Below are 22,892 nucleotides of genomic sequence, written 5' to 3'. Positions count from 1 at the left end.
TTAAAATAATGGGTTATAAGATAGTATTTGCAAGCCTCATAGTGACCTCAAATCAAAAAAACACATAACCAATGCACAAAAACTAAAAAACAAGAAAAGACAAAAAAAAAAAAAAAGAAATATAAACTTCGCATGGTCTCACTTATTTGTGGGAACTAAAAAGCAAACAATTGAACTCATGGAGATAGAAAGTAGAAGAATGGTTACCAGAGGCTGGGAAGGGCAGTGGAAAAGTGGGGGGAAGTGGGGCTGATTAATGGGTACAAAAAAAAAGAGAAAGAATGCGACCTAGTATTTGATAGCACAAGAGGGTGATTATAGTCAATAATCATCGTACATTTAAAAATAACTAAAAGAGTATAATTGAATTGTTTGTAACACAAAGAATACATGCTTGAGAGGATGGACACCCTATCTTCCACGCTGTGACTATTACATCCCTATATTAAAGTGTCTCATGTAACCCATAAACATATACACCTACTATGTATCCATAGAATTTTTTTAATTTTTTAAAAAGCATATTAGGATTTGTATTTATATTTATGTTTATTCCATCTTGTTAAAATTTGTTTCATTATATTACAGTATACATAAAATAGTACAGAAGTACACACATAATTTATGTGTGTGTATATGTGTGTCTGTGTGTGTGTGTCTGTGTGTGTGTATATATGTGTATATATATATATATATGGTATGTGCTCAAAAAATTTTAGTGATAGGTGTTTGCATCCAAGCCAGAGCATCAACTTCTGGTACAATGACTTCCTCAATACCTAGAAGAGCAAGCTAGGAGTAGTAAAGAGCTCTCCCAAGCTTACATGATTAATCAGTGAGTGATTAAAAAGAGAACCCAGCAGTTTATCCCGACTTCATCTCAACCCTGGAGTACGAGGGAGGCAAAGAATGCAGCAGAGAGCAGGACAAGCCTAAGATTGGACTCTCTGCCTTGAGCCCCTGAGTTGCCACCCACTCACATTCCTTCACTGAGGCTGGTAGGAGGATGGAATTTCTCCCAGCAGGAAGTAGGGAAGCTGGGGAATAAAAATTACCATCCATCCTGCCAGTTGTCCAAATCTAAATCCCAACTATGGCATCAACAAAGATAAGAGGAGTTTGCTGAGCTATAATTAACAAACCCCCTTTCTCAGGCACAAAGAAGAAGTGCTAGAGTAGGAGAAACAGAGCAGGTGATGGTTACACCTGCAGACAGTTCTGCTGACAGCCACAGAAGCAGCCAGGACTGCTAAAGAGAAGCTCTAAGCTGGGAACTTGGGGAGGCAGGAGCAAGACAGAAGCACTCACTTGCTTCTTTGCCCTGCCCTCAAAAGTCAGAGCTTAGCTCAGACCTAAAAAAAAAAAAAAAAAAAAAAAAAAAGGCCTTAAATGCTGTCTTCCACAAGACCATGTGACCCCCTAAGCATATGTGCACATGGATCAGAGAAAGGAGAACACGTGAGAGGTGGTCACAGACCAAAACATTGCCATGAGCATGAAAAGTTTAAAAAGGTTAATAGATGTGTAAGGGTCAGTCTTTGCCCTCCATTTGGGCTTCAGTCACGAAATCCCATGATCCTAGAACGTCAGAGTTAACAAAAAGTCTTACATGGTTATTCATTGGTTCATTCACTCATTTAGTGAGTAGTTAAGTACTATCATGTGCCAGGCACTGTGCTAAGTGTTGGGGACACAATAAAACAAAGATGGTCCCTGCTCTCATGCAATTTAGGGACTAGTTGGGGAGACAGACAATGATCAAGTCAACAAATAAACATAGTTATAATGTGATTAATGCTAAAATGGAAAATAAGCCATTTATTTTGATGCAAGTGAGGGAGAGAAACCCTACTGGGACAAAGGGGTAAGAGGCAGCCTCTCTGAGATATGCCAGCTCCCAGGTGAGGAATCTGAGCTGAGAGCAGTTTGAGTGATGAGTCACTAACAGGGAGGAAGAACTCAGGTCTTCCTCTCCACCAATGGCACCACTATTAACAACATTGTTCCTGGGATCTGAACAACAGGAACATCTGGGGCCTCTACTGAAGCTGTTTACAAAGGGATACTTCCACTGCAGCATTTAATCAAAGTGAGCCTCTTCTGAGATGGGACCCTCTTCCTAATCAGCTGGAACAAGCTGAACACCTTCCGGGCCCACGTTCCACATGGAGTTCGAGTGGGCTGCCTGCGGGTGGGTCTGGAAGCCCATCCACACAACTGCCACTCCGGGCTTTTCACCCCACCCTCAAGGCAGCTGTCTCTCACCAGGACAGTGAGGACCAGAGCTTATATAACTGGCTTCCCCTGGAAACTGGGAAGTCAAATATTACCTCTCACGGATTCATGTGTGGCTTCACTTAATAAGTTTGCAAACCTCCTGCTCAAAACTCACCTTCCACACCCCTTGCAGGCTAAGCCCAGGCCTACTATTTGCTGACAGTGACACAAGCTGCCACTTACTGTGTGCTACGTCCAGACACAGTGCTAAGTGCCCTTCTTATTTTATCTCAGTTCAATCCCTACAAGCTCCATAAAGTAAGTACAATTATCTTCATTTTTCAGAAAGGAAACATTCAGAGAGGATGAAATGTTTTTGCAAAAGCACCACAGCCAGGATGTGGTAGAGCAGGAATTTAAACTAAGGTATTTTGGTCTCCAAAACCTGAGTTCCCCGCAGCTATTACTGAATCTTGTCCTTGCACCACATCGCAGGATCAGAGACTTCCTTATTCTACCATTATCTGTTGAGAACCTACTGTGCGCAAGGCACAGCACTGAATATCAGTACCAGAGAAGTCATCTAATCAGAGAGGGACACAGTCTTTGCTCACTAGCCTCAAAACTTCAGCCATGAGAAACCCTTGTCAATGGACAGCTAAACAATCATAGGCATCTATGCCTATGCGTGTGTGTGTGTGTGTGTGTGTGTGTGTGTGTATGTGTATGTGAGTGAGAAAGAGAGAGAGAGAGAGACAGAGAGAGAGAGAGGATTGAGGTTAAGCCACCTACTGCCTCTAGCCTCTCCCTACCTCTGAAATCCATTTGGCCCCTCTTTCTTCCTTTCTCCTTCCTTTTCCCTCCTCACTTCATTCATTCCATCTTTCTCAGTGATGTTTCTCTTCATGCCAAAACAAAAGCAAAAACACACAAACCTGCCCATAAGTTTACATGACCCTCTCTCTTGAATGCCTGTCAGCCTTCAAATTTAATTCTAACCTTAGGGGCTGGAACCTGTTCCTCCTCCAGGAAATCTCCTCCTTCTTCTAGTTACAGAGGCCAAGAGGGCAGGGCAGATTCAGCCAGGAGCCACTGCAGCCCATCTGCCAGGTACGGGGGCTGTTCTAAGAAAAAGCACCCCACATCTGATGCGTGCTCAAATAGTTCTGGAGTCAGACCAAAGTGCCCGAAGAGGTGCTATAGAAATGAACACACTGAGCAATGGCCCCAAACACCTACCGCTTAGGTCCCTATAAGTGGAAGAGAATGATCCACACCCCAGAGACACCAGCGCCCCTGCCCAGGGGACACTACACAGGCAGACTACACTGTCCCCTACTGCACCTTTCTCAGGATTTCCAAGTTCTTTATGGACTGGAGCAACTTATCACAAAGGAGAAAAGTAATGGTCCCTGGCCAGTTATGAAGAAGGACCTGGAGGCCAAGGCACCTCATTGGGAGGCACACAGTGAGGCACAGACTCAGTCTTCCAGTCGACATCCCAGCCACCCACACCCCTTGGCCTTTCCCTTCAGCCTCTTGCAATGGATCACCGAGTCTCCCTCTTGGGCAGGGACCTACAATATCTCCAAACATGGGAGCCAACCCAGGCAATCCCAAACCTAATCTCCAGGGTCCCCATCACCTACTTGGCTCGCAGAAAGGCCAGCTTCTTCCTCAGGGAGGAGACGTGGTAGTGACAAGCCTGCTTTACAGCAGTGCTGCACGAGACGGTCTCTGGCTGTAGATTCTGCACCATGCTGGGCTCAGGGGAGGGCTGGCCACATGGCAGCTGGGACCTCAAGGGCTGAGAGCTCGCTCTGGAGCTGCGTGGACTTGCTGCCCCTGCAGCTACTCCAGCTGTCAACTGTGGGCTCCTGCACATAAGCTCTCCCCTCCTTGTGGTTCAATATAAAACACAGGCAGATGGAGGGCCCAGGGTGGGCAAGCCTGGGGTCCTGCGTTACCGAGATCCCCTCTGCCTCCTGCCCAAGCCACAGCTCCAAATGAAGCCCTCCTCCATCTTTCAACATCTGGCAGAGCTCTGGGAACTTGATGAGTCTCCTCTCCTCCTTTGTCCTCAGACAAGGAGGATGAAGCTGTACCTGCATGTGATGTCAGCTGCTGGTGCTGGGGGAAGGGGAGGGGCAGCGAGCACTGCTCCCAGAGGGTTTGCAACTTGGCTGTCTCCCCATGGTAAGGGATCACGGGAATGTCCATGAGTCCATGGGGAATTCATTGGCCAGGCAGGTAGATGGAGCTAGACTATTCTGGAAATATGCTACTGGCGACATATTTCTGGAACAGAATAAGCAAAATTGAAAAGACTTCTTCTACTAGGAAGCTACCTATCCCAGTGGCTAGACCCGAGTTGGCAGTGACGATCTTACTCTAGCATGACGTGCACCACCACACCTGCTAATTTTTGTATTTTTAGTAGAGACAGGGTTTCACCATTTTGGCCAAGCTGGTCTCAAACTCCCTACCTCAGGTGATCCACCCGCCTCAGCCTCCCAAAGTGCTGGGATTACAGGCGTGAGCCACTGCACCCAGCCACAAATGTCTTTTAAGGTACTTGGAGAAAAGTTGACACAAAACAAGTCCCAAAATTAATTATATCCAAACATCACACTATTCTCATTCCACCTTCCCTGATCTTAGTTAGGAGACATCATTTTCTATCACACAGAGAAAACAGATCCTGCTGCCACTAACCTCCTCACCTTCCTACCATAGCACCTAGGAACTCACCTGCATCCACCTCAATTAGTCTCTCCTGTTCAAGGGTAATCTTCTCACCTGTGATCTGACCCAATCTTCCCTTGCCTCCTCTAAAACTGTGCTTCCTTATCCTTCAATAGATGGCACCCCCTAGCTGAGCAAGCTGGAATCCTAGGACTCAACTCTGAACACCTCCCTTCTCTCACACCCATGTGTACCCAATTCGTGATCAAGCCCTGGACATTTTATCTCCTAAATATATCTTGAATTTGTCTACTTCTTTTTTTCACTATCACCATCCACATACCAAGACATGAACATCCTTAGCTTGGATATAGTAATAGTCTCCTAAGGGCCTCAGCTGATCTCCCAGCGTCCATGAAACAGCTTCTGTGTTTTTGTAAGCAATTTTTTCATAAGTAAATCTGATCCTGTCATCTCCCGTCTCAAAGATCTTCAGTGGCTTCCTGGGCTCTTAAAATAAAGACCAAGACTCTTTTGACTATTCTTTCTTGCTTCTCTATTACTATATCCTGGTCATCCTGGCCATCGAAGCACCTGCCTCATCTCATCCATATCATCTCATCTGTCTCACATCACTGCTTCCAATTCAACCTTCTAATCTTTGCCTAAGCCTTACACCTTGGCCCAACCCCTCTGGCCGGGTCCAGCTTCTTTGATACACTTTCCCTGGTACTATGTCCTCTTCCTTTAAGACATCCATCCAAATTCCAAGTTTGCATTTTCTCAATTGTGTTGAATATTCTCCCTTCAACAAGACTGGAAATCCCAGTACATAGTGCTCTTTCTTTACTTTTTTGAGACAGGGTCTTGCTCTACTCCCAGACTGGAGTGCAGTAGCTATTTTTTTCAGGGACGAGGTTTCGCCAGGTTACCCAGGCTAATCTGAAACTCCTAGCCTCAAGTGATCCTCCCACCTCAGCCTCCCAAAGCACTGGAATTACAGGCGCCAGCCATCACACTTGGCCGATAGTGCATAATTGATCAGTTTGTTGAATGAATGAACAAATGAATTTATCCTCTCTGAAATTCTCAGCCTTGAGCTATCAATTTCCACTCCAGAGATTAGAAAAAAGTGCTTATGTCTCTCCATATTAAAACAAGAATTTTCCCCAATCATCCCTGCTTTCTCCTCTAGGTATCCTCCCTATTTCTCTTCTTCCCAGGCAGACTTCTAGAATGAAATCACTATGGTCAGTCTCTTCTCCCTCCCCTCAAATATAGTCTTCTGAAACTGCTCTGTGGTAACGAATGACCTCCACAAATTGCCACTGTAGAGGATTCTTTTTAGTCCTTTTCTTACCTATTTCTACCCTTTTAACTATTATCTCTTGCTTCTCCATTACTATCTCCTAGTCATCTTGTCTTCAATGGACAATCTTTTAAAATTCTTCCTACCTTTGTCTTCTGCTTAAACTTTGCTTATCCTGACTCTTGCCTCAACTATATTCTCATTGCTGTGCTCTTCCACAGTGGTCACTGCCAAATGAGCACTCTCAGTCTTGCCCCCTGAGCTTCAAACGGTGTAGCCAATGGCCTAGTGTATCTCTGCACTGGCACACTCCATGAGTAGTTCACTCCACATGACTAAATTAAACTCACTGCCACCTCTGCTCCTCAAATCCTTCCTCCTCGACCCAGTATTTTAATGACAATAATACTAATAGGCACATACACATTAACCACAGGCCAGGCATGATTTTTTTTTTTTTTTTTTTGACTCTTCTAGGATCCTTCATCTGGGGACATAAATGGACAGGCTCCCTGGGTGGGTGCTGATGAGCCCTTCCCTCCCCTTAGTCCAGTGGCCCCTGAATCTGCCCCATTTCCACACCCACGTGGATACCATTCCTCTAGCACCTGCCGTTCCTGGGCCACCTAAGGGGTCAACCCTGAGGGGGTACGCAGAGAGGTAAGGACCGCCCCCGCCCCCCCCCACCCCGCCATTTTCCCTGAGCTCCAAATTTCTATCGGGTCCCACGCCCCTTCCTCTGTTGACCAGGGTGCACCACGGACATGGAGCCACATCTTTGTGTTGCTCTCTCTTCCTGTCTCCCTTGAGCATTGCTCTTTCACTGCATCCCTGATGCTCTCATGAGATACACTTCTAGGGCAGGGCTCCCCATCACTGAGTGTGACAGCGGAGGAGAAGGGCAAAAGCTTTCAGTCAGGGCCGTGGGGTGGCAAGGGGGGAGGAGGAGGGCCAAAGCTTTCAGTCGGGGCCATGGGGTGGCAAGGGGGGAGGAGGAGGGCCAAAGCTTTCAGTCGGGGCCATGGGGTGGCAAGTGGGGAAGAGGAGGACCAAAGCTTTCAGTCAGGGCCGTGGGGTGGCCAGGGGAGAAGATCCGGCTCCCCAGGTTCACACCTCCATTCTGACATGTCATCACCCCTATGGCCTTGTTCTTGATGCCTGATGGCCACGTTAAGTCACTGGGCTGAAGAATCACTCAAGAGCAGGGACCACGTCTTCATCTTGGAATCCCTTACATGGTGCCTAGCAGACAGCAGGGCCAGGCAGCCAGTTAATGCTGGGCCACAGGTTTTCCCTTATACCATGCCCAAATGCCCAGCCTGGGGAGCTCCGGGGGGAGGTATCCATCCTCCACAGCCCTGGAGGGGCTAGGACTCAACTCTGAACACCTCCCAGGTATGATTTTTCTCACAAGAATATTTGGGAGCAAGCTGGTGCTATAGACTCAGTGTTGGTGCCCCACTCCCAAATGTATACGTTGAAATCCTAACCTCCAGTCCAATGGTATTAAGAGGTGGGGCCGTAAATCATGAAAGTGCAGCCCTCATGAATGTAATTAGTGCCCCTATAAGGGGGCTGAATAGATTAGAGTTCTCCTTTTTACCATGTAAGGACACAGCAAGAAGACAGCTGTCTATGAAGAAAACTGGACCTCACCTGAATGCCCAAATCTTGATCTTGGACTTCCCAGGCTCCAAAATGGAAAGAAATAATTTTCTGTGATGTACAAGACACCCAGTCTATGGTATTCTGTTATAGCTGCCTGCACTAAGACACCCGGGTGCTCGGTTTCTCAACATAACTCAGTGGCAGCTGGGTGCCGTGGCTCACGTCTGTAATCCCAGAACTTTGGGAGGCCGAAGCAGGCAGATCACCTGAGGTCAGGAGTTTGAGACCAGCCTGGCCAACATGATGAAACCCTGTCTCTACTAAAAATACAAAAATTAGCTGGGCATGATGGTGGGCGCCCAGCTAATCCCAGCTACTCAGGAGGCTGGGACAGGACACTTGCTTGAACCTAGGAGGCGGAGGTTGCAGTGGGCTGAGATTGCATCACTGTACTCCAGCCTGGGTGACAGAGCAAGACTGTCTCTAAAAAAAACAAAATCAAACAAACAAAAAAACATAACTTTGTGGTTTCCAATCATCCATAAAGAACACTCATTCCTTATCACAGCAGGACGTGGCATGACCAGGCACTTGCCTACCTGTCCAAAGGCCTTTCCTGGCCACTCACTAGCTACCCCTCTCCTAGGACATGACGCTGCAGCAACACTGAAGTATTTGTGGTTCCTGAACATGCCTTGCTTTCTCCCGCCTCCATGCTTATGTACATCTTGTTCCCTCACTTGCAAATGCTGTCCATGTGACAGACTCCTACTCCTCTTGCAGTTCTCAGCTGAAGCGCAGCCCCGTCTGTGGAGTTTTCTGGAAACCCTCCCACCCCTGCCTTCACCCCAAACAGAGTAGCTGTGTTTCTCTGGGGCAAGTTTAATTCCCCAAGCCTTGGTTTTCCTAAACTCTAATATGCAGATAATGGCACGCACTTGATAGGGTTGTTGAGAGGATTATATTTTAAAATGTATGCAAGGTTTATTGCACAGGTTTAAGCACATAGTAAGCACTTAGTGAACTTCTTTATTTATTTTCTTTTGAGACAGAGTCTCACTCTGTCATCCAGGGTGGAGTGCGGTGGTGCGATCTCAGCTCACTGCACTCTCTGCCTCCTGGACTCAAGTGATTCTCCAGCCTTAGCCTCCTGAGTAGCTGGGACTACAGATGCACACCACCACACCTGGCTGATCTTTATATTTTTAGTAGAGATGGGGTTTTGCCATGTTGGCGGCTGGTCTTGAACTCCAGGCCTCAAAGGGATCCACCTCCCTCAGCCTCCCAGACTGCTGGGATTACAGGCATGAGCCACCACACCCAGCTTGTAAAATTCTTCAGTTTTATTACCTTACACATAATTTCTTAAGTCAATTATTACATTATATTATACTTGTTTATTTGTAGGTATATCACACCATAAGAGAATCAGTTTCTTGAGGGGGAAATACCACAACTTAATCTATTTATCCAGAGTGTATGTGTGAGACATTTGCAGATGCTCAATATTCTACACCTTCTTTCTGTCTTTGCTTTTTCTTTTTCTTTTTTTTTTCTTTCTACTGGAAACCTGGAAGAATTATTCTTATCTCTGAGACAGTCTCCATTTCCTAATAAACACATTTTCATAAAAATCAACCCTTCTTGCTGATGCCACATCCACCCAGCAAATGTATGTCACAGTCCTTCAACCTATGCTCTACGTCTGTCATGGTTCCAAAGGCTTTCCTTCAGGACAGAGCATCAACGTGAATAAGGAAAAAACCTTTCTCAGAAATCCTTAGGTTTGAACACCGTATTACGGCATTCCACCCACTGCTGTGTATAGTAGGGTAGCTATGTAGTCTCTAAATATGATAACCATTCTGAACCTTACACAAAAACAAGAAAAGAAAACGTTTTATTAAACCAGTTGAAAGTGCATCTGGTACTGAAAGATTATAATTTGAATCTTTAAAATAGAAGAAATCAATGTTAATTTTTTTGCCTGCTCTATGAAACAGCCTTTCATGGTACAACAGATGATGTGGTTTGGAAAATTAGAAGAAGCCACAGAAAAAAAATCCATAATATCCACCTCATCCTTGACGATTTTCAGTCAGTGACAACACTACCCAGCTCCACCTGCCACCCAGGGGCATTACGAAGAGTAAAGAAGATGACTGCAGGGAGGCCTCACCAGTGCAGGCAGGAAATGCCGCCATTCACGGCTTGGTGCACTGTCCCTCAGAGGGGGCCAGAACGAGAAGCACAGGCCAGATGCCCACCACTGCCCACATCTCCCCAGGGTTCCAATCTCACCCCAGGTCAGAACATGACAGATCAACGTCCTAAACACCTGGAGACTCTTAACTGGGTAGGAAGAATTAGGTGCAGAGTGTAAGTTAGTTCTGAGCTGAGCTTGGGAGACTAATTTGAGCTCTGGAAACTTGTTCTCTCCAGTAGAAGGAACTCAGCAGCCAAGAAGAGAAGAAAGACTTTCTTCGGAAGGGCTATGGTGAGTGAACACATACTAGAGCCACTTTCTGAGGTTTTGGGGGTGGGTGGGGTGGCCCGGTCACAGGGACCACCAGAGGAAGCATACTTCTGACCACATTCTCTCTGTTCCTCACACTGTCCAAAGCGAGTTGATGCAAAACAACATCCCCATCCACCATAAAGAGCTTAGGGGACTGCGAGTGGGCCAGGATGGGAACAAAGGACCGGGGAAGAAATCGAGAGAGTTTTTCCGGGCAGGGGTTTAGATGGGAGGACCTTTGTAACATTTCCTGTGGTTGGAGGAGTGAGTGGTTAGAGAGGAGAAGTTAGAATAGAATTTACATCAGTGTAAAGTCCCAAATACCAAACAAAAGGCAGAGTTCTCTCTAGTTAGCAAGCAGCTGTGTCCTTGGGAAAAATGTATTAGGGTATATGCATCTCAGCACTACTCATCTCTTCCAGGAATGCCCCAAGCAGCAGAGATAATATAAAGTGAGTTGAGGAACTGTTAATCATAGAACTGGTAGAAGAAGAGCGGGCAAAGACAGCATGCTCAGAAATGGACAGTATACTTCTGGAGATGTTTGGTGCACAGCACAGGGAAGGTGGCTGTGCTGGGGGACCTCTGTGGCCTCTTCTAGTTTTGAGATTATGATTGCTGCAATCTAGAAAGCTTTGCACAGAGTGTGGAGGGTACTCTAGGGACTGAGAGAACTGCCATCAGACCAGATCGTACCTGATTAAGCATCTTGACAAGAACGATTAGTCTTTGCTCCTTGGAAGTGCCATGTCTCCCTATACATCGGTCTAAATTGATAAGCTGAACTGTTTTGATTAACAGGGGGCACAAAACTGAGAACCAGGGCAGAACTCACAAGACTCTATAATCTAAAGAAATAAGGACTAGAGAGGTTCCACTCTCTCAACCAGAACGAAATCCCTTTTGACACACCACCCAGCTTTTTCTTGAACACTCCTATGAAGGGGAGAGATTACAGTAGTCCCCCTTATCTGCGGTTTGTTACCCACAGTCAAGTGTGGTCAGAAGATATTAAATGGAGTGGTGGCTAACGCCTGTAATCCCAACACTTTGTGGGGCTGAAGCAGGCGGGTCACTTGACCTCAGGAGTTGAGAGCAGCCAGGGAAATGTGGCAAGACCTTGTCTCTACAAAAATATACAAAAATTAGCCAGGTATGGTGGCAGGTGCCAATAGTCCCGGATATTCAGAAGGCTAAGGTGGGAAAATCACTTGAGCCCTAGAGGCAGAGGTTGGAGTGAGTTGAGATCATGCCACTGCACTTCAGCCTGGGTGACAGAGACCCTATCTCAAAAAAAAAAGACAAAGAAAAAGAAAAGAAAATATTAAATGATATTAAATGGAAATAAACAGTTCATCAGTTTCAAATTACGTGTCATCCTGAGAAGCACAATGAAATCGCTCACTGTCCCACCTGGAACGTGAATCATCCCTTTGTTCAGCATATCCACACTGTATACATGCCCCACCTGTTAGTCACTTAGTTCTCAGTTCTCAGATAGAAAATCCAAGCTAGTACAGCTCTATCATGGAAGAGTGCTTTCTTATCCTGAGCTGCAATCCTTCTCACTGACTTCTAACCCTCCAGTTCTATTTCTTCAGCTTTCAGATACCTAAAAATCTCTTTTCCAGGCTAAATCCCTTTCCTTCAACCAACTCTTTTTTTTTCTTTTTTTTCTTTTTTTTTTCTGCCCAGTCTGGAGTGCAGTGGCACAATCTTCACTCACTGCAACCTCCACCTCCCAGGTTCAAGTGATTCTCCTGCCTCAGCCTCCGGGGTAGCTAGGACTACAGGCGTGTGCTACTCGGCTAATTTTTGCATTTTTAGTAGAGACGGGGCTTCCCCATGTTGGCCAGGCTGGTCCCAAACTCCTGGCCTCAAGTAATCTGCCTACCTTGGCTTCCCAAAGTGCTGGGATTACAGGTGTGAGCCACCTCACAGGGCCGCAACCAACTCTTATTATAATGACATAGTTATGATCTAATCATTCTTTTCTGGACTCTAATGCATCAATATCCACTTTCAAATAGCCAGAATAATACACGAAATATAGTCATGTTAGTACAGATTACAGTGACATCATCTTTTTTTTAATCCATGCACCATGCTCCCATGAATGAATTAAAAACTTTCAAAGATCATTTGGTAGTTGTGTCATATTATTGCTTCATATTTGGCTGGCAAATAAAAATATTCTTTCTTTTTCACATGAAATCCTATCAAATTAGGCTCCCTGTGGCAATTCTACACTTGTGAAATAAATATTTTCTAACATAAATATACAAGATCACGTTTCATAGACATTTCAAGACTTCACAGTGAGCCAGGCATGGTGGCTCACGCTTGTAATCCTGGCACTTTGGGAGGCCGAAGCAGGTGAATCATTTGAGGCCAGGAGTTCAAGACCAGCCTGACCAACACGGCGAAGCCCCGTCTCTACTAAAAATATAAAAATTAGCGGGGCATGGTAGCACGTGCCTGTAATCCCAATTACCCTGGAGGCTGAGGTTGGAGAATCACTTGAACCTAGGAGGCGGAGGTTGCAGTGAGCTGAGATTGCACCACTGCACTCCAGCCTATGTGACAGAGCGAGATTCTGTCTCAGAAAAAAAAAAAAAAAAAATTAAAAATTTAAAAATTAAAAAATCACATTTCCATTAAAAAGAAAATATCTCCTTGATTTCCACACATTGTTCTACTCAAAATAATATTAAATCTTGATTCTATCATCCTTGGTGTTCTCTACCCCCTCTCAGCAGAGGGTCCACCATAAGTTGATAAATGTGGTAAAAGTACCTTCTGCTTTTTCACCCAGCTTGTTGATAAAAACGATAAACAGAGCTAGACCAAAAGCAGAGCCTCTGCAGTAGGCCAGCTGAGATTTCCTTTTAGTTAACGTCAATACCATCAACTTTCTGTAGGCAAAGAAGTTTAACTTGCTACAGCAAATTTACCTCTGTCTACCACTCACAGGCACTGCACGAAGCAGGTGCTGGCTGTTCCTCAGACTGAGTGCTAAGTTAGCTGTATCTCCAATCCTCAACCATTGAAGAGCCTCCATATTCTCGTTGCATCCTAGACATCCCACCTCATTTTTCATTAACCCTGCTGCCATCTGACACCGTCCAACACCTGACATCCTGGGCTATGTAACTTCCTCAGGCACAAAATGCCCTTCACCTCCTGATCCACATTGTACCCAACCTATAGGGCATGACTCAAGTCCTAAAGTTTTTGTTGTTGTTGTTTTTAGATGAAGTCTCCCTCTGTTGCCCAGGCTGGAGTGCAGTAGCGCGATCTTGGCTCACTGCAACCTCTGCCTCCCAGGTTCAAGCGATTCTCCTGCCTCAGCATCGGAGTAGCTGGCATTAGAGGCACATGCCACCATGTCTGGCTAATTTTTGTAGTTTCAGTAGAGATGAGGCTTTACCATGTTGACCAGGCTAGTCTCGAACTCCAGATCTCAAGTGATCCACCCGCCTCAACCTCCCAAAGTAATGAGATTACAGGTGTGAGCCAGCACACCCTGCTCAGTACGAAGTCTTTTCAACCTATTTGATTTGCCACACGTTGACTTATTTTGCTGAACACAAATAGCCTCCAAGACCAGCCCCTTTGTGTAGTTCCTTCTCCTTTCTGGGGTGAAAGTTTTGTCTTTCTAATCAGTCAAGCACAGAGGTCTGAGGCTTTCCCACTCCTCTTCGGTTTTCCACATTTTTTGCACAGAGCAGAGGCACAATCTTCCTCAAACATTCCACCCCACCCCCTCGCCCTCCAAGTTGGACCTTACCTTTCTTCCCTCGCTCGAGGACTCAGGAACCTGCTAGAATCGTCATCGTGGCTGCTCTGCTGACTGCTCTGTTGGCTGCTGAGGAAAGACACAGGATAACAACCGTTAACTTCAGCTTCTTTCTCAACCCTGGGGGAGGTCACTTAGACTTCCACTAGACAAAGACGTGGGGTTACAAAATTTTAAAGATACAAGTTCCCCCAAGTAAGTCTAGCATAGAGAATGCACAGTTAGACCATATGAGAAACAACACAAGGCTGGTAAAATCCCCAGCCATCACACCTGCAGACTGTCTGTTGCCAGCCAAAACAGAAGAGGCCCATCTTGCCCTGCTACCACACTCTTCCCTGGCTATATATACCTCAAAGAGCAAATGCCTCCAGCATTCTCTCTACCCACTCCTCTTCCTCTCTCTGATGGGATTATAATCTCATTCTCCTCAGCCCACCGGAGACTCTCAAGCCACTGACGTGGACTGGGTGGGGTGTCATGGGGAGGGTGTGAGATGTGTGGGAGGAGGGAGATTCCAGTAAGACAGAAGACTGGATGGGGCCAGGGGTCACCTGGTCTGCTTCTCCAGTAAGGCAAAAGGCTGGGTGGGGTCTGGGGTCACTTAGTCTGCTACTCTTCCTCTGGGGGAGGCTGAGGAGGATGAGAAATAGAAGAAGGAATAAAGGGTGGAATCTCCACACCTTAAGGCACTGTAAGTGAGATAATTACACAGCTTTAGTTCAGGCAGAGTTCTTTTGGGAGGTCAGATCTTATAGTAATATGGGAAAGAATGGCCTTTCCTCTTACTCCAGAGAAAGAAAAGCTTATCAGACACTTCATGACACTAACTGCTTGTATAGCTGATGAACAAATCATTTTTATTAATTACTGTTAAATACTCCAGCCATTTCATCAGGAGTCCACAAACTAGAAACTCTAGGCACAATCTAGAACCACGTGTTTTTGCTCAGCCCCGTAAGCTAAGGGTGGTTTTTGTGCTTTTTAGTGGTTGGACGAAAAAAAATCCAAAAAAGAATATTTCATGACAGGTGAAAATGATGTGAACTTTAAATTTAGTGTCCACAAACGAAGTTTTACTGGAACACCGCTAAGCCTACATTTACATATTATCTTTGGCTATTTTCCTGCTACCATGTCAGAGCTGAGTGGTTAAGGCAGAGTTGAGTAACTAAGGCAGAGTTGTGGGTACCATGGGCCCACAAAGCCCGCAATGCTCACCATCTGGCCCTTTACAGAGAAAGTTGGCCAACCCCTGCTTTACATAGGTTCTATTAATAATAAATCCTTATTACCAGGAAGTTGGCCAACCTCTGCTTCACATGGGTTCTATTAATAATAAATTCCTATTACCATAAATGTCACTATAACCAAGCCTACCACATAACCAACATTTTCTCCTGTTCTGGTGGATCATCTGCTGCACTAAGGTGCATTGGTCTCTATAGAGTATATTCCTTAGCCTAGATGCCCAGTAGAATGCAAACTGGACAATCTTGTGGAGCAAGTGCTTGCTCCAGTGTCTGTACACTCTCAGCCAAAGCACATGAGTTCTGTGGTTACAGTTACCACGTGCTCTTATGTTCCGTTCTTCCAGCAAGACGTAAACGACCTGAAAAGCAATTTACATCCCATTTTCAAACACAGACACCATACACGTTACCACACACACCAGAAACCAGAACAGCGCCGTATGCAAAGCCTCCAGCTTCTCAGCAGAACTCACTGTGTACAGAATCCCTTTCTCTTTCCTTTCCATGCAGCACATTTTTACAGCTTGTTCACTATGCAGTGGATGCTCATCATTTTCACTTTGCCAGCTCGGATGGATTTGCCTATTACCAACTCCTCATAACCAAATTTCACTATAATGTTGTTAACTCGTGAGATGTCTTACTTGGAACTGGCCTGTTATATGCATCAAGCATCCTCTTATATACAACCTGGGACAAGTGTTATTGCACAGTAGGCAGCACACAGATGACTGTCACTCAAATTCCAAAGCCCACACAGCTCCAGAGGCAGGATGTACACCGTGGGAGAACACACCATTTACGACAGTCAACAGGGCTCAACCAAGCCAACCACAGTCAGCATTGCAGCCTCTTCAAAGCAGAGGTCAAACTTGACCCCGCTGAGCCAGGATGGGCTGGTTCTTCCTAGTCCCCCTATCCTCCCCCGGCAATCAAAATTTTGAACTAATAAAGGGGGCTCCCAGAACTCAAGGCCATCTACCAGGATTTCAGAAAAATAATTCTAAGCTGATATTTGCAAGTTTACCCACTAGATGGCACTGTTGACTTCCAAACCAGAACTACAAGGAAAACCAATAAGGAGCCTCAGGAACCAGAACCAGGGACCGCCTCCTTTCTGGCGCCCCACTCTGGCCTGCCTTCCCATGGCTTAGAAAACAGTTCAGATGGCAGAGAAGCCAGCAATGGGTCATCTTCAAACTGTGTATTGGTTTCAAATAAATATCAAACTACATGCATCCAACAAGTATTCACATCATGCTATGTGTACAAGAAGCATCATCAAGACAATGGTTAAGAGTCTACAATATGGAACCAGGCGGGTTGGCTCATGCCTGTAATCCCAGCACTTTGGGAGGCTGAGACCGGAATATCCCTCAAACCCAAGAGCTCCTGATCAGCCTGGGCAACATAGTGAGACCCCATCTCTATAAAAAAAAAAATTAGCCAGGCATGATGGTGTACACCTGTAGTCCCAGCTACTCGGAAGACTGTGCTGGGAGGAAGGAAGGAAAAAAGAAAGAAAAAGAGAAGAGGCCGGGTGTGGTGGCTCATGCCTGTAATCCCAGAACTTTGGGAGGCGAGGCGGGTGGATCACCTGAGGTCAGGAGTTCGAGACCAGACTGGCCAACATGGTGAAACCTCATCTCTACTAAAAATTAAAAAAAAAAAAAAAATTAGCCAGTCTTGGTGGCAAGTGCCTGTAATCCCAGCTACTTGGGAAACTGAGGGCAGAAGAATCACTTGAACCAGGGAAGAGGAGGTTGCAGTGAGCGAGATCGTGCCAGTGCACTCCAGCCTGGGCGACAGAGTGAGACTCCATCTCAAAAAAAAAAAGAGAGAAGAAAAGGGAAGGGAAAAGGGAAAGGGAAAAGGAAAGGGAAGGGAAGAGAAAGGGAAAGGAAAGGAAGGGAGAAGGAAGGGAAAGGAAGGGAGAAGGAGAAGGAAGGGAGAGAGAAGAGAAAGGGGAAGGGAGGGAAGGGAGGGGAGGGGAGGGAGAGGGAAAGGAAGGGAGAGGGGAGGGAGGGGAAGAGGAGACCACTAACAGATAAAACTGTCTTTTGGAAACCCTGAAAAAGAAACTCTAAACTAGGATTTGGAATGACTTTGCCTTGGCACCGATGACTGAAAGATGCCTTAACACTGCAAAGAAGGGAACTGTATAAGCAACTGTTTGCCATTTGCTCAAGACAGCGAGTCCAGTGACAATTCCATTTACCACTTACCATTTCCATTTCCATTTCCATTTTCCATTTACCACTCTCAAGTACCCAGCACTGTGCTAGGGGAGGGGAGGGGAGGAGAGGGAAGGGAAGGGGGAGAAGGGGAGATGAGTTGAGGGGGAGAGGAGGGGGAGGGGAGGAGAGGGGAGGCAAAAGAGAGGGAAAGAAAGAGAAAAAGAAAGAAAGAAGGAAGAAAGAAAGAAAGAGAAAGAAATGTGAAGTATGAAAAAGAGCATCTGTCACATTTTAACTGCTATGTAAATGCTAGGTGCCATTATCCTATATGCAAGGCATCATTTTGTGGATTATAGGAAAAGAAAGACGTGAATCAAACAAGGATCCTGCTCTCAAAGTGCTTAGAATCTGGAAAGTAAGATTCAATATAAATAACTATATTTAAAAGCAGAAAAATGATAACTCTCAATAGTATGTATTAAGTGCTATGGGAACACAGAATGCAGAAATGTCATGTCCTTCTGGGACCAGTAAGAGAATTCTGTCTTAACAACAAGATTTTTGTGCTAACACTTAAAACTGGATAGACTCAAGACATGCAGAAATGAGAAGAAAAGGCACTCTAGTTCGATTCCATTTACCACTCTCATGTACCTGGCAGTGTGCTAGAGACAGTACTGTAAAGATGATCAGGACAAGATCTCTCCAGGAAAGAGCTCCCAGTCTAAGACATACAAATATTTACCGTGGACTGTGATGCAACAACAGCAGAAAAATGAACAAGGTGTAGCTGGTGGACACCTCTGTTGGAAAGCTCCAGGGAACACATCAGAGAGGTGAACATTGTGCTGGAGGGACTCTAGATAAATCCATGGTGGCAACAGTCATAGGGTATATACGGGATCTTTCCTCCGCTAGTACTCTCAGCAGAGGCCTGGCCCTATTTCCTCTCATTATTTGAGCTTGTTTTTCAACAGTCTTGAAGTTAAATGGGCCGGGTGTGGTGGCTCACGCCTGTAATCCCAGCACTTTAGGAAGCCGAGGAGGGTGGATCACCTGAGGTAAGGAGTTCGAGACCAGCCTGGCCAACATGGTGAAACTCCGTTTCTACTAAAAATACAAAAATTAGCCAGGTGTGATGATTTACGCCTACAATTACGCCTATAATTACGCCTATAATCCCAGCTACTCGGGAAGCTGAGGCAGGAGAATCACTTGAACCTGGGAGGTGGAGGTTGCAGTGAGCCAAGATCGTGCCACTGCCTTCCAGCCTAGATGACAGAGAGAGACCCCGTCTCAAAAAAAAAAAAAAAAGAAGTTAAATGGATGACTTGATGCCAACCACTCCTCCACTCAATCCCATGAAATAATACTGCTGAGCAGAATTTCCAGAGATTCAGACGCTGCCTCACCCTCTCACACACACCTTTTCAATTCTTCTCTTATATGAGCCTTTTTCAATGATACAGGCCACCTGGACCCCAGGCAACTCACGCTACTCCCTAAATAAAACTATCAGTCTTCAGAGACCATGAAAAAAGCAACCACCAGGCCAAGGTGTTTATAAAGGAGTGCAGAATGCTACAAGGTCAAAAAACACATCCCCCTCCACTCCAGATTAGTCAAGGCCTTAGTGGGAGAAGGCATCCAGTCTGGGTCCACTCGAGATTCAGGAGGTTGAAAAGAACTTGGAGAAAGTCCAGCAGAGGGCACTAACAGATGAAACTGTCTGTTGGAAACCCTGAAAAAGAAACTCTAAACTAGGATTTGGAACGTCTTTGCTTGGGCACCGGATGACTGAAAGATGGCTTAACACTGCAAGGAAGGGAATTTGTATAAGCAACTGTTTGCCATTCGCTCAAGACAGCTAGATACGGAACTAGGATGACTTAAATCCCTCCTGCTGTACATTGAAGCTTCAGATGTATAAATTAAATTTTGGAACACTGGACCATGTTCCTAAATAAGGTGGGAAGCTCTTGGTAAAATTCTGGGATATTCCTGAGGGAAACCAGCTGAAGCAGAACCCTGGTTTTGTTCAACACCAGCATGCTAGTGCAGGAGCTTATCCTGGAAGGTCACATTAATACCAGCAGCACTGGAAAGGACTGGGAAAAATCCATAGGAATCTGAGCCAAAGCACGCTCCACAAGGCAGAAATTCACTAGGCTGTGACCAGGAAGCTCTGCAATGCGGGCTGGGCAAATTCTCATGATTCCAGTGATCTCCCTTCCTCCCTCCTCGTACCCAGGACACGTGCAGAAAGTACAAACTAAACCCACGAACCACGAGGAAGCCGTCCTTCTGCCCTCTGAAAGGCATGGCTTTACTGCTAGAAAGATGAATATGGCAACCTCTTCTGAGTAGGTGCTTCCTAGGGAGAAACAGCTCTTTCTCTTCCAGGCAACACTACAGGAGTCACAGCCACCTATGCCCAGAAGGGGTTCTGAGAGATTCAGGTGGTCCCAAGCCGTCATGGGGGCATGTAGGCTGTAATGCAGTATTTCCAGAGCCTGATGGAAACTACATTTACCCACACCAAGGCTGCATAGACTAATGTACTGCATTTCTTTACTTCTGGCTGCAACTGAGGCAATCTTTCCTGTTAGTATCAATTATCTCGTGCTAATTTAGAAGCTGCAAAAGGCTCTGAGTGGCAGTTATAGATGTCTTTGTTAATAAAAATGGGGAAATACATTGTTTTAAGCAGTGATACAGTAGAAATAGCAGGAAGGCAGACAAACCTGGGTTTGCCCCCGGCTTTGTTTTTTGTTTTTCTGGATTGAGGTCCTTGGGACATAGGCTTTGTTTCTTATTAGCCTTCTAACCTTGGCCAAGTCACTTATCCTCCCTTAGCCTATTTCCCGAAAAATGGAGACTTATTGTGATTACTCACAACTTAGTCCTCTATTTATAGAACTGCACAGAGGATTAAGTTGTGAATAATCCAGTCACAGTATCTGAGTTCAGGATATGGCGTCAGAGAGACGCACATTCTAGTCCTGACTCTGCCACTTAGCAGAGGGGGAGATTGAGAACATTATTTCACTTTTCTAAGAGTCAGATGTGGGTAATAATGCATGCCTTAAAAGACTGCAGTTCTGTTGGATTCAAGATTGCCGTTACTTTAAAAAAAATTCAAAGTTAAAAAAAAGAAAACATTGCAGTGGGGATTAGAAATGGTAGAAGTCATCTGTAGAACATGTTTAGGGCAGTATCAGGCCCTTGGTGAGTGTATCATAAATGGTGGATATCTATTACACTGAGTATTCAGTTCGTGTGTCAGAATACTTTGAAATAAGCCAGTGCATGGGAGAAAGATAACAGAAGAGGCCCTTAGCCTGAAAAGTAGGGCCTCACCACCACTGACAGAAGAGAGAACTGGATTTTCATGCTAAATTATTTCTACATGTAAAATGACTCTGGAATTTACTATTTCAGCTTAAGTAGCAAAGGTGTATGGGGGAAGAGAAGGCAGGTAGCAAAGATGGAGAGAATAAAGGAGGCGTTTCTGTTTGCCACCTGGCAAGCAGGTATGGAAAAATCTAATAATAGAAAATCAGTAAACAAATGTGACTGGGGTACTGCCAACTCCTTACAGAACATCCCTCAATATCCTCAAACACCACTTAGAAATAACATACTTGAGGTGAATATTGAGAATTTGTCTACCAAGTTAGAAGGTTCACTTCTGCTTAATGGCTCCCATGAGAACCTGCAGCAAGGTGGGTAGAATCCCTGGTCAAAGATTCAGGGATTCAAAATCCAGCTAAATATCTTCCTAGCTCATTACAACTCATGAATACTTCTCTATTTAATGGTTCTTGGGACTGGGTGAGGTGGCTCACGCCTATAATCCCAGCACTTTGGAAGGCCGAGGCGGGCAGATCACCTGAGGTCAGGAGTTCGAGACCAGCCTGGCCAACATGGTGAAACCCCATCTCTACTAAAAATACAAAAATTAGCTGGGTGTGGTGGCAGGTGCCTGTAATCCCAGCTACTCGGGAGGCTGAGGTAGGAGAATTGCTTGAATCCGGGAGGCAGAGGTTATAGTGAGCCAAGATCGCACCATTGCTCTCCAGCCTGGGGGACAAGAGCGAGACTTCCTCTCAAAAAATAACAGAAGAAATTATTTAGGCAGATAGTGAGGTCAAGGAAGTCCTCTGTAAGATTTTCCTGTTAATGAAAAGCATCCCCCAAATCATTTTCTTTTCTAACAAAAAGCGGCCTGTAAAATCGAGCTGCAGACATAGACAAGCAAGCTGGAAGCTTCCATGGGTGAATGCCAGCAGTTGTGCCAATAGGAAAAGGCTACCTGGGACTAGGCATGTTCAAAATGGTGGCTCCATCTTCCCTTCTCTTTGCCAGCCACATGTATGGTAAGGAGCAGACAACATGGTGCCAGCCAAGTGGAAAGCCCATCTGGATAATAAGATTAGGGTGGAGTGGCCAGCCTTCCCCCTGGGCTATGTAAACGTCACACCTGGTCCAACCAGTCTGTGAGCCCTATATAAATCAGACACCACCTCCTCAAGCCTGTCTATAAAAATCTTGTGCACTCCGCAGCACCGGGCGTAATTCCCACTTGGGTGCCCCTCTCTCTCCCAAGAGTGAGTTGTTCTTCTTTCTCTTTCTTTTGCCTATTAAACGTTCACTCCTAAACTCACTCCTCATGTGTCTGTGTCCTTAATTTTCTTGGCATGAGATGACAAACCTCGGGTATTACCCCAGACAACAACGCTGCTTCACTGGGGAGGCTGAGGTGAGAGCAATGCTTGAGCCAAAGAGATCAAGGTTACAATGAACTATTATCACACCACTGCACTCCAGCCCAGGCAACAGGGTGAAACCATGTCACTAAAAAAAAAAATAGTTCACCTCTGAACATGCCCATGTCTGTGTTTAACAAAAGAAAAGGCTCTCCCTCCACTTCTTTCTTTTTTCTTTTTCGACGGTCTTGCTCTGTTGCCCAGGCTGGAGTGCAGTGGCATGATCTTGGCTCACTGCAACCTCTGCCTCCCAAGTTCAAGTTCCCACCTTAGCCTCCTGAGTAGCTGGGATGACAGGCCCGCACCACCACGCTGGGCTAATTTTTGTATTTTTAATGGAGATAGGGTTTAGCCATGTTGGCCAGGCTTGTCTTGAACTCCTGGCCTCAAATGATCTGCCTGGATCGGCCTCCCAAAGTGCTGGGATTATAGGCATGAGCCACCACACCCAGCATTGTTTTCCTCTCTTGATGGCCATTTTATTGCAAGAATATACATACTACTTGGTAATTGCTGAACTTCCATTAAAGCAATATTATAATAAATTCAGGCGCTTT

General features: G+C 45.6%; 1 protein-coding gene across 11 annotated transcripts in view; it reads right to left on the bottom strand.

Annotated features, from left to right (window-relative positions):
* GRAMD1B (GRAM domain containing 1B) overlaps positions 1-22,892 on the bottom strand; it is a 273,173-nt gene that overhangs the window by 136,197 nt on the left and 114,084 nt on the right. For 7 of the 11 annotated variants that reach the window (XM_063636592.1, XM_055273542.2, XM_055273545.2 and 4 more), the window contains one exon: positions 14,128-14,205. The exons of 1 other annotated variant lie outside the window; for it this stretch is intronic. In XM_063636592.1, coding sequence (XP_063492662.1) covers positions 14,128-14,205 — 78 coding nt within the window. Of the gene's footprint in view, positions 1-14,127; positions 14,206-14,409; positions 14,696-22,892 lie in introns of those variants that run through there. 3 more of the 11 variants (XM_055273550.2, XM_055273561.2, XM_055273548.2) reach the window with 3 other exon arrangements.

The sequence above is a fragment of the Symphalangus syndactylus genome, chromosome 3, assembly GCF_028878055.3.
Source record: "Symphalangus syndactylus isolate Jambi chromosome 3, NHGRI_mSymSyn1-v2.1_pri, whole genome shotgun sequence".
Taxonomy (NCBI): Eukaryota; Metazoa; Chordata; class Mammalia; order Primates; family Hylobatidae; genus Symphalangus; species Symphalangus syndactylus.
The sequence above is the reverse complement of the archived record's forward strand: the minus strand, read 5'-3'. Positions and strand labels throughout refer to the sequence as shown.